The sequence below is a fragment of the Poecilia latipinna genome, unplaced genomic scaffold (genome assembly GCF_001443285.1).
Source record: "Poecilia latipinna isolate Pla-1442-1.1 unplaced genomic scaffold, P_latipinna-1.0 Scaffold399, whole genome shotgun sequence".
NCBI classification, from domain to species: domain Eukaryota; kingdom Metazoa; phylum Chordata; class Actinopteri; order Cyprinodontiformes; family Poeciliidae; genus Poecilia; species Poecilia latipinna.
This window is the reverse complement of record NW_015113015.1, coordinates 72,356-84,641: the sequence shown is the minus strand read 5'-3', so window position 1 is coordinate 84,641 and position 12,286 is coordinate 72,356. Positions and strand designations below refer to the sequence as shown.

Genomic DNA, 12,286 nt, shown 5'->3' with positions numbered 1-12,286 from the left:
CTAGATGAGGATGTTTGATATTTTCTTTGACCACAAGTAACACAGGAAAGATCTGAGCTAAAATTCTGAGGTGCATGTTTTGGAATGAAGGATATCATTTTTCTGATGAGAGTAGTGAGCATTTAGGCTGAAATATGAAGTAATGGTCAATGGTGACAAAAAAACCAACAACATGTTTTCAAGATTCATTTTGCTAAGGGAGATTAAATCAAATATTAAAATATACTGCTCAAAAAAATAAAGGGAACATTTCACTTTAATTTTGTGTGTGGCTCCAAATCCAGGCCTCCATTGGTTAATAAATTTGATTTCTATTGGTGATTTTTGTGTGATTTTGTCGTCAGCACATTCAACTTTGTACAGAACAAAGTATTCAATGAGAATATTTCATTCATTCACATATAGGATGTGTTATTTGAGTGTTCCCTTTATTTTTTTGAGCAGTGTATTAAAGTGTATGAAAGTTACAAAAGGGAGCTGTGTCTTTTCACGGCACCGTATTTGAGCCTAAATAATGTTAACAATGTACAGGGCAGAAAGAATCTGCACAAAACTAGACTGTTTTTAGTTGAATGACAATTCCAAAAATATATATATAAAAAAAGAGCAATTGAAATGCTAATTTAAATGCATCGTTAAAAGACCCAAATGTGACATAAGTGCCTGTGAAATGTGTCTGAAAACTTCTGGCCTTAACCATCATCAACTTATCTTTTCCTGCAGAATCGTTCAACACATTTCAGTTGCGACGTCCTGTGCCCATAGTACCTGAAAATGGGGAACAAAGAAGCTACTTTTGGTTCTACAATGCGTTATCTGTTTAGTGCGTCTCTTTCGTGTCTGACTTAACCTCTAGTTCTTTTCTGCAACGCGTTGTGACGGAAAACTGAGAGGCACACTGGTCTGAGCTGCTGTAGTCTCATTACTGGACAGAGGCGAGTGCTGAACGGATAATTCATCCTCTAACAGATTGCAGATTTACTCCTACACAGATTTGCAAAAGTTCATTAGCAGCCAAACACGGTCATTTATCACAGTGCCAAAGCTAAATGAATGAGAACATTTTTGATTTAGTGTCTGTCTGAGCAACAGTAAAAATGCTTACGACGATTAGAAGCTACTTTTTTGACAATGAAATTAGATTTTATGGTGAACAAATTGATTGGCGACACATCTTTGTTTATTTCCTATTTATCTAGATTGTTTAACCTTCACCGCCGCCACTTCCACGAATATCGAATCTAATTGTATTTCTTGCAAATGCAGATATGCTTGCCACTTTAAAAAGAATAGCTAATCAAATATTGGCACACAAAAAAAAGCCAACCAATGTTGACGGCACTAATATAAATAAAACACGATGGATCTTTCCACTGTCGTGTGAAGCAGATACATAATTTAAAATTGCAAATTAAAATGGATCTCCCTGGCAAAGTGGGAACCTCTAGGGGTTCTTTTTCTACAGAATCTGCACAATCATATATCGAGTGACAATGTGCCGCATGGAAACGCAGAAGGCAAGGGCTTATTGTAGTTGATTGTGGTAGAAGTCTCATCTTTGTGTCTAGCTGGAGTAGTCGCTTATTGGAGGGGGTGCAATTAAAGATACTAAAAAAAAAAAAAGAAAAAAAAAAGAAGTCAAGCTTAAAACTAGGCCATACAAAAGTTAAGGCAAACAGCAACTGCCTAATTATTAATGTGTCCAGTTGAAATCAGAGATATTGGCATTGAGATGGTCAAAAACAAAAACACAGCGGTCTCTCCTTGCAGCTGTAAATAACTGACTGTGATATCTAAGGGACGAATGTTAGCAGGAAGCTACTTTCAGTGGTGCGGTTGTTTATCAAAAGTCAGCTTTAATAAACCATGCCAGGCGAACAGCTGTGCTGCCGGGCCTCCGTCAGCGAGCAACACTCAGCTAAGTGCATCCTTACTCCATCAGCTATTTACTTCCTATGCCATCCCAAGTAGTCCATCATTGCTCATGCTTTGTTTCCTGGAGCAAAAACATGTCTGCAATATAGGAAGCTAAAAATGATAAATACCAGCGGTCAATATTTGTACTCGATTTAATTCATACCCTTCATAGCTATTCATTTAATTTACGATCTCTAATAAAAGCTACATTCTTAACCATTCAAACAAGTCTGCAAAATCTGCCACAAACTGTTGAGAGGATGGATGTAAAAGTTGTGATTTCACAGAGTTTTTTTTTTTTTTAAACTTGCTGAGGGATAAGGCAACGTGTTCTGCTCCAAATACGTCTCATCTGTGAAGTCTATTGATGTTGGACACTCGGCTGTAGAGCTGCAACAGACTGAATTAGAGGATAATTAAGGAAGAAGAAATGTACCGAACGTCAGCTCACATCTTTGCATCTTTCCAGTTTCTAAACTTGTCTTAATATCACGTGTGTCAATCACTAGTTTTGTTTAATTTGAGTCAGCAGGACGCAGGGTTCTTCTTAACCGATGTCTGGCATCAGTCGAACCAAAGCGCAGGCTAGAATATATCCAAATTTCTGCTGTAATTTTCAGGCAACACTTGAGGTTCAGAGGCTCAGAGCATTTTGACTATGATCAAAGAAACATGTCAGTGAAAACTGATGTCTCTAGGAGAGCCAAGTAGAGAATCCACTTCACAACTAGTCTGAAGTCCTCATTTGGGTTCACACTTTCCTGAAAGTAATTAACTCTCCTGCACTGGAGTTTTTACATTATAAATAAAAATTGCCTCTACAGTCTTCTGTTATGGATCTTTTAGGTGTTAACGGATACAGACTGTTATCAAACGGCCAAAGATGCTGGAAAACTCCCCAGACGGCCTGGCATTAAATTTCTTTTAGAAAACAATTTATTGTTATTTTGATGTTTTTAAATGTTATGTTGCACAACAGGATTTTAATAGAAAAATAGATTTTTTCTAAGAATCTTGCTTATTGTGTCATTTAGTTTTTAAAGTTAGTCGATTTTTACCGTTTTTCACTTCTTTGCTGTTTCGTGTATGCTAACAAGGTTTTTTAAAGTTTTATGATTAAAAACCTGAAGGTTTAAATAGACTATGTTTAATGTATTTCTAAATTGGTTTCAGAATCCTGAGTTTGACCAACTACAAATTAAATGTAAATTCGGCTTCAAATTTCCCTAAAAATATATATAAAATGACTATTTATTTGATAAATAGCCATTTGTAAACACTATTTACATGATAGTGTTTGTTTACATAAACACTATTATGTAAATAGTGTTTTTACATAAATTAGCTGCATGAACTTAAGACACTTGACACCTTCTGACACTAAAATTAGTTTTCTTTTGTAATTAATCAGGTAAGTTTTATTTTGTCACAGAGAAGAAATTACAAATGAGTATTTTTCTTTCTTTTAGCTACTCTTGAAAATGAAAATTATTAAATGTCACCCATATGCCAATCCATTTTTTGGCAGACATGTCAGGGAAAAGCGTTTTTATTCTATGACTTCAACATGTGCCGCTGGCTGACAACTACTGGGACTGTGGTACTACTACTACTTTTTTTTTATGCCAAACTGTGGTGGGTTTGGCATAAAAAAAAAAAAATCAGGAATGAAAATATCGAAAAGCAACTGTTCAGTGACTGTTCATGGGTGGGGAGTATGTTTCTCTCTCAAAGTACCAGCTAATCTTGCTAAAGAAAAATCAGGAGGCCGACACCATGAATCTGAAAATGGGTTTTCATTTGGTCATTCAGCTGCATAATGTTCCCTAACGAAGAAGTTGTTTGTCAGAAACAAAGTTCACTGTGAAATTATATTACTGAGGTAAAAAGTTAGTTCCTCTGACATTTGACCCAGGGTGCCAATAAGTGATGAAAGTGCTGCAAAATAAAAAGTTTAATTGTTTCATTTTTAAGTGTAACTTCTTTCTTGGCTATGGCCAGTTTAGAAAGAAAGAAAGTTGGGTCCTCAATAAAAAAAAAAAAATGTTTTTCTGAAATCCTTATGAATTCAGGTCTTTGCTGCTCAGTTTCCAATTCAGTTGTTCTTCGTCATCTCGACAGGATTACAAAGGTGTTTCATAAAATCTTAAAGTCCTTGTCTTTGACCACATGTGTGCGGTCCCTGCAGGTACCCATCTAGTTTTGAAACACACTACAAAACCTCTGAGGGGCCAGAGTTTCTATCATGCTGTGAGTTTAAATCACTCTGTCGTTGCTCAGACAGACTTTGGAGCTTCTTTGATGTCTTCAATCTTGCGTCAAACAGGACGATAACGACTAATGACGGCCCTCCATGTTTGATTTGTGCAAAAACATCAGCTGCTTTGCATCCAGGCAGGTTTTCCGCTCAGTCCCCCCTCCCCCCCCGCCCCCCAAGTATCTATACACTCAGACATTTTAGAATTATGGTCCTACACCTTGTTTTGTTGATTCTGCAAAGAGACAGATGGGGTTTCAGGCACCATCTCAAGCTGACAGGGACCCAAAATAACAAAGCAAGCCCACTCCTGCAATAAACAGTCTGCTTCCACGGTTTCATGAGCCTTTCCCCTCGAAAAACAAACCATAATATATCTCATTTTAATGGCAGGCTTAATAGCTTCGACAGCATCTGCTCCATCTGTGACTGTCTCCTTGCTCATTTCATTGGTAGAAAAAGGTTATTAAGTTACTGATGGTCCGTGCATGATTGAAGCACGTGTATTCTTGTCCAGATTCTGGGTAAAAACTCGTCCAGAGTTGATTATTTTTTTTGTTTTTTTGGAAACGTCCCCCTCTGTTTGGACTCTAATAGTTCCTTTATAACTCCATCCTGACAGAGTTCACTGCGGCAGGACAGTCAAAATGTTTGTGATGGTCCATTTCTGACCAGTGCAGTCCTGAATGGCCAGCTGGAAGGTGAAGGCTGACTGCTTGCTCTCCACCAGCTCCAGACAACGCTGAGACTCAATATTCTGGATGGCTCCCCCCTGCAGAAAAAGAAGAAAAAAAAAAACAAGATGAAGGAATGCAGACATTAGTTTGGCACCTAAATAAATAATCTACCACCGACCCACTTGTAATGAATGTTTTCAGCTTTCTCTAATGCCCTTCTGTTCTTGAAAGTGAACGTGTTCACCTCTGTAAACATGAGCAGCCCCAATTTTAATGTCGACTGAAGAACATTTTTCAGTTGCATTTATGTCCAGCCCATTTACATTTACATGGATGGAGGGCTGTCAAATGTCCTCGTCATCCATTAGATGCGTAAAAAAGAAAGAACTTCATGCTTTGTATTTTACAGTTTGCACAACAGAACATAATGAGACATCGTCTGGTTGTCAGAAGGGCTATAAAGCAAACACGACGAGATAAAAACATTAGATGCAATATAGCTATAATGTTTACTTAGCACAAACTAATAAAAAATGCAAAAACCGCATATGGAAAAAACCCCCACACACTTACTGCTTCAATAAAAATGAGGAGGATTAGTATGTTTTTAATAAAATGGATTAATTAACTTAGAAACAGCAAACAGGAATGCTTCTATAGAAACAGATATTTTGAAAGCTTGAAGCTCTGAAGCACACAGGAGAGAGCAGTAGCTTAACTAGGATCAGACTTGATAAGTGTGCTTTTTTTTTTTTTTTTTTTAAGGAAACTGAGGTCAAAACAAAAGCCTTAAAGGCAGAGACGCTTAAAAGTCATGTCGAGCTTTAAGATTTCTGAATTACCGCATAATAAGGTTGGGTGTAGTCCGGAGGGAGGATGAGGCAGAATGTCAATGTCTAATGAAGACAACAGGAAGTGCTTTTGATAAACTGGGAGTAAGAGAATAGTGTTCAACTGGAAAAACACGCTTATGATCATTATTATGAAGCCAAAGCAGATTATGATGAAACATCATTAGCTGATTAATTGGGCGGACCCTTTCGCAGTAAAAATATGAGCGTGCACAGCATCACCTGTCATAGCTGCAGGCTTGCACATCGACTCACTTTCACTCAAGATTAGAAGTGAAGAGATTGCTAATAAAACTTGAGACCAAGACCACAAATCAAGCATCAAGTCTTTGTTTATAACAACATGAGCGCAAACAGAGTCCAGATCAAGTCAGTGTGTCTCCTCATACACAGAAACCTTGCATAGCCATTTCATTTAGCCGTCTCTTTTCAGAAATGTATGCTTTATGCTATCTGTAGAGAAAAGCACTTTTACAGAATCAACTAAGTGGCAAAAGCCGCTCCATGTGGAAGTGGTGTGATGCACGCGCTTACCACACACACCTGTTTGGATCAATCAACTCTAAATGCAACTCTTTAGGTTTTACACATGAACTAGGTACATTTTAGGGAGTGAAAAGTCTCTAGGTATGAATTCAAAAAGCAGTGCTTTTTGAATACTAGGTGACATGTGCTAAGAACATGTCTTCAGGGGTAAGAAAACAGAAACCTGTCGCTCTAGGACTCTTTGACCCCACCATCTCGGCTATTGCAAACCCCCCAAAATAAATGTTTTCAATTATAAAGGCAATAAGAAAGGGCAGTTTTTCTGTATATTTTCATGCAATATATGAATAGAATACCTACAGCAGACAGGCACCAATGGTACAAGGCTTTTCAAAGTAAGATTTCATGGCTTCAAACTTTGTGGTTAATACTCTTAAGGTTACCTAAGATGCTGGCAATCACTTTTACCATCCATCATTGGATTGTTTTGGTTGAGAGTAGTTTATTCTACTCTCACATAAAAAAACAAACATAGTAACATACAAAACAATATTCTGTATCTGACTTGCATTGCGCATGCAAATGATGTTTGTATAATAGAAGTTGGGTGCAAATACATGTACTATTAACCCTCCTTTCTGGCTGCAGCAAATTTTTTCATTGTTTTTCAAAGTCCCCAAACGTGGCTGCTGGTCTTGTTCCGTTTTTTTTTTTTTTTATTTTTTATTTTTTTAATAACCCTTAGATTTTAATTTTGGTAATAACATGTATTCACACTTTACTGCTCAGAGACACATTGTAAATATTATAATACATTTCAAAAATCAGCAGGGGTACACAAACACTTACAAACCGTGGGGAGCAGAATAAGCTGAGCACAGTTAAAACCATGCTCTAACACTGAAGTAAACACCTGCTTATGTAATGTTAATTAATCTGATTAGACAAACAACCACATACCAATATGAAGCAGCATGCATTACAAAATAAACCTTATAATTGGTAGATGGCTGCGAATCAATTTACAACAATGGGTGATATTCATCCTACCATTAACCTCGTCATTAACCGCACAATTGACACTTAACTTTTGGGATCTTTTCCAACAGGCAGCCCACCAGCTGCTAAATACGTGCTATGAAAAATAGGTAGCTGTCAGCTGTAGCCAACATTCATTTGACCTTGTGTTTGAAATTTCACAGCCTGTGATCACAAATTAATACCAGTTTACAACTGCAGAACAAGGAAGGACAGGAGGCCAAAGTGCTGCCGCTCTTCTGGTTTAAGTTATGAGAGGCGCCTCACTCTTCAAGAACTTGAGATAAATGCTGAGAAAAAATATATATATTTTAGATTTATATAAATATGCAATATTTATGCTTAATATTTCTTATGCTAAATAAAGTCTTTGCATAATTAAAATAAGCAAAATATAAAAATATAAGCTTGAGCTGCATGCGTTTTTTGCACATCATTTTGCTATGAAGCCTCTATAACGCTCCGATGCAACCAAGTACCTTCAGAAGTCAAATGCTTAATAAAATTAAGTTTACCTGTGTGCAAAGTGTCACATCACTCCCAAACTGGCAACTGTTTAAAATGTTTCCTGCTAGTGAATACGCTCTCTCTCTTCTGGTTTTTAAAATGACTGCATGCCATTCTAAGACTGGAATTTTGTTTCTTTTGGTTGTCCATTAACTTTAAAGCAATTGTATCAACAACTCACTTGTTTCCGCTTCACAGATTTTTATGTTTTGTCACAGTTGCACTGAGTTCAGACGTCCAATCTAGTGAAAACTTGATGAGTTCAATGGGCTCTGGAAAACAAGTGGACATTATTGATTATGCTAGTTGAATTTTGGCATATGTGTAAACACAAAATAATTGCTATTTGCATATAATCTCAAATTCTTAAAAACTGTTTGGTCCCATCAATTGTTATCTTTAGTGACTTTATTACAAGCTTAATGTTCATATGACAGCATGCACTTGTTTAACTCGCTGGCATTACGATTTCTGACCGCAATTAAGGTGATGTAGTGTCAATAAAGTTGAATAAATATGCTGCTGAGTACTTTAATGTTATCTAGTGTAATTGTAGTTATTGCTTAACACAATATGCCTTTGAATAAGGACTGTGCTTTCACTTAATATGGGCCTGTTTCTCTCCCCTGTGCATATGCATGTGTTACATTTTATTCTCTTCAACAACAGGCTGGAAACCAAAGTAGGTCCTTCGTTTTTTTGGCACAAACAGTAATATGCTTTAATGAGCTTGGGCCCCGTGGGAAAGAAGACGGAACTCATTTGTGTCAAACTCGCTGTGTTGTTCACGAGAGCTGCTTTCCATTAAAAGCAGTATGCTTTAAAAATCTCACCCACGTCCGAGAAAACAAAAACAAAAAAAAAACATACACACACACACACACACTCAACAGAATGACCATCAGTGTGAGCCCAGAAAATGAGCATACAGCAGTTTTTTTTTTATTTTATTCCCCCCAAGATTCTGAGTCTTCATCAAATTCTGGGCTAAAACAGGAAATTGTTTATGAGTGAAGTTGTTTCTGCACAAATCACTTTACCCCCACACTGTTCTGTTTTTAAAATAATAAATGTAAAGGTAAAAAAGTAAATAAAAAATCCTATATGCTGTTATGGACATTTCTATGTCAAGCAACACATGAACAAAAAAGGATCAAATTAACAGAACACCAAAAGAATAATTAACATTAGGTGGTTACAAAAACGTATGTAGGCTACATCCTCTTCACTAACTTAAAATGTTTTACTGTACAGACTAAAGTGCTAAATATTTAGCCCATACGTTTCCTAATGGATGAAAGAGCAGGAAAAAGACTGGCCACTTCACAGCATTAATCTTCTTGGTGTGGAACCAAAATGTCGCTGGGTTATTTAAGGTTGAAGCACCCAGCATTTTCCATTCGGTTTAAGTTAACACGACCTGGAAAAGTACTTTGATATATTCATAAACATGTGAACCCTGATAATAATGCAGTAGATAGGCCTGGGCCAACATGCTTCGGTATACTACGGGTTAAATTCAATGTTTCTATAAGTGGGCTAGTTAAAAATAACTTGTCTGTACATAGACATCTTTTAATAGATTAACAGATAACTGCAGGCCGTCTTTGATCACCCTGCAGGTGATTGCTGGGCACTCAGCTGTCACAGAAGGTAAGGCTAGTACATTTTACTTTATTGTCACTTTTGGCACTGCAACTGCTGTGAAAATAATGTTATGTCATATTCTGGTCCATTTCATTTAAAGATTGGTCGAAGTAGTGCTTCAGGTGGAATAGTGCTCTCAGCTGGGGAGAAACGCGTATACCTGCCAGTTTGTTGATGCATTTGCCTGCAATTTAAAAGGAAGATGTACAAGTCAGAGACCCCTGGCATTGTGTTAAAGAATTAGAATAACAGGAGGACAGCAGTGGGCAACAGGATCAGCACAAACAACAGATTTGAAGTTGATTTGATGACCTTAGTTAGTAAACATTATGGATAAAAGACTTACCAGTTTTAATAGTCATGAGAAAATTTCCTATTTAAAATGTTTTTGCTTATTGCAGAACTTTAAAATAATATCATTCTTTGTTTGTCAGTGAAAGCCAATACCTCTGGCTTTCTTTTATATAGTAACTCTGCAGGGAAGATGATTTTTTCCCCTAAACCATTCAAAAGGAATAACCTGTTCAAGTGGTTGCTCACATAATTTTTAAAATACTGTGACTTGTATGAAACAACTTTAAGCTGTTAATCACACATTGGTGTTTTTTTTTTTTTAACCAATCCGCTCAGAGTGATCCATAAAACACAGATATTGGGATTTGTGTTCATGACTCTTTCTGATCAGATTATTATTTTTGTGCAAGCTCAAGAGGAGCTGCAACGTCCCTTCAGCTGCACTTTCTTGAGCAGCTGATAAAAGTATGAAAACAGAAACTGCTGTGTCATTCTCCAGAGTTAAACTGAAATGGATGGTGGAAGCTCACAAATTATAAGGAAACTTCATTAACTGTGATATCTGTGCTCCCACAGGTGTCGGCATCATTTCAATGGTCGTGGAGACTCTAGAGACCGTATGGTGGTCTTGCTCAACTCCTTTACTGTAGGATTATAAGACTTCAGTTTATTGTCAGTAATGTCTCATTGGTTATCGTACAAAAAAAAAACCTCTCTGAACTTTGCTTAAGATTAGGCAAAGAACCAATTCAGGCTGAGGTCACTGTGGTTCCATCATCAATCACTTATATGGGCGCCAGCAGTGTGACACCTTTTATCATCAATTTATTAACAAGGTCACAGCCTCAGAAACGCCCAGTTATTAAATTTGCTGTTTGAAATGAAACACGCTGTGTTAAATGGTGACCGACTGTTTTTAATTGAGGAAAGCTTTTTGTTATGTTAGTCCATCCAATCAGGACGAGTGCCTTGCAAATGTTGAAATATGTATAAAAGTACTGAAAATGCTTTCAATTAATTCTTTAAACAACAATATGCAGAGTAAAAGTGTGTACCCTGCACATATATGATACTATAAGCAGAAGAGTAAATCTGCTGCCTCTTAAAATTCACTATTTAGGTTAGTGTTAAAAAAAATGCATTTTTGACACATATGAAAAACACAAGATAAAAAAGTAACAATGATTTCTAAAAAAAAAAAAAAAGTCCTCTAAATTTATTTGTGAAAGCTCACATCAGATTATCTTATTTACCTAAATAATGAGAAACGATATTACATGAATCCTCAGCCGGTTCCAGAAACCTTAAGAGCTTTCGAGCACTGGCTTTAGCAATCCATGTTAATCATAACTTAATTCTGTGACTGCTAGAGGGAGATTATAGAAGTATAGGACTCAATGATCTTGCCGTTTCCCTCATAGATTATAGTAAAGGAGAGTCAGACTTCAACTAAGTAAAGTAATCACAAAAATCTTCCTTGTCTTTTTATCTCCAGAAAACTAGATTATTTAAAGTGTGCGAATTCCTGACAGACTTTGAACAAAAGGCACTGAAATCTCTACTCTACCTGTAGAGATTTTTCTAAAAAAAAAAAAAAAAAAAAAAACTCATCACAAGAAACAGACAGGCTAAGTTAAAGTCTGCACTGGAACACACATGCTACAAAAAAAAAAAAAAAAATAATCTCTGTTGGAGAGAAAACCATTTGGCATTTATCCACCACACTGTCCTCTATTCTGTAGTCAACTCTCCTGTCATTCTGCAGAGTGCAGAGTTGGATTGCACTATTGATTCGTTGCTATTAAGGTGGGAGCCCTTGTTAATCAGCCCCTCAGACAGCGAGTCAGCCAGGGAGCCATCAGACGGGCTGGCGATGGAGCCGGGCTGGCGAGTCGGGCAATCTGTCAACCGGACACTCAATCTTCAGGTCACTCAGCTTAAAGGATGTGCTGAACGAAAAGACCCGGCGAAGACAAAGAGTAGAAAATAGTGGAGTGGCGTGCATTAAGTGAATGCTAAAAAAGTAATTAAAGTAAAATCAAAACTCTGTTCTTTTTTTTTCTTAATCTTACAATAAAGATTAAGATTCTTTTGTTTATTCTAAAACAAAAGAATAAAGCGCATGCCATTTAATAAAACTTATCGTAATGCAAAAGTATTGTGGCTTCACTACATTCCAACATTCTTAGTTTTAATGTTTGTAACTGCGTTCAAGTGAAACCCTGATACAAGTGTGATCCAGCGATTTAAAGTGCTTTCAGCAACCATTTCAAAGCATAACCTTTGGTCAAAATATACAAACATTACTAAAAGTTTGATCAATGAAAGCACAAACATAACCTAAAATGATTACACGTCTAAAGGTTTGACGGGTTTAGATTGAGTTATGCACAGTCATTATCATGCATCGAGCCAGATGTTGAAAATATGTGACATGCACAAGGTAATGTTTGGATAGTTTGTGATTTTCTACCAAACCCTTACCTTTGACTGCTGGTATATTTGGTGGAATATACCAAAAAAAAAAAAAAAAAAAAAAAAAAAAAAAAAGAACCAACAATTTTGGGAAAAAAGGGTTTTTTTTTTTAACACAAAAAAAACTTTTTGTGTTG

The 12,286-nt window shown here is 36.6% G+C and overlaps 1 protein-coding gene across 1 annotated transcript in view; it reads right to left on the bottom strand.

Moving 5' to 3' along the window:
• Positions 1-3,694: 3,694 nt before the first annotated feature.
• The window catches only part of LOC106950403 (polypeptide N-acetylgalactosaminyltransferase 18-like), a gene marked incomplete at its 5' end in the record, with an annotated part of 69,363 nt that continues 60,771 nt past the window's right edge, over positions 3,695-12,286 (bottom strand). Inside the window, one exon of the mRNA XM_015037240.1 lies at positions 3,695-4,946. Coding sequence (XP_014892726.1) covers positions 4,800-4,946 — 147 coding nt within the window. The remainder of the gene's footprint in view (positions 4,947-12,286) is intronic.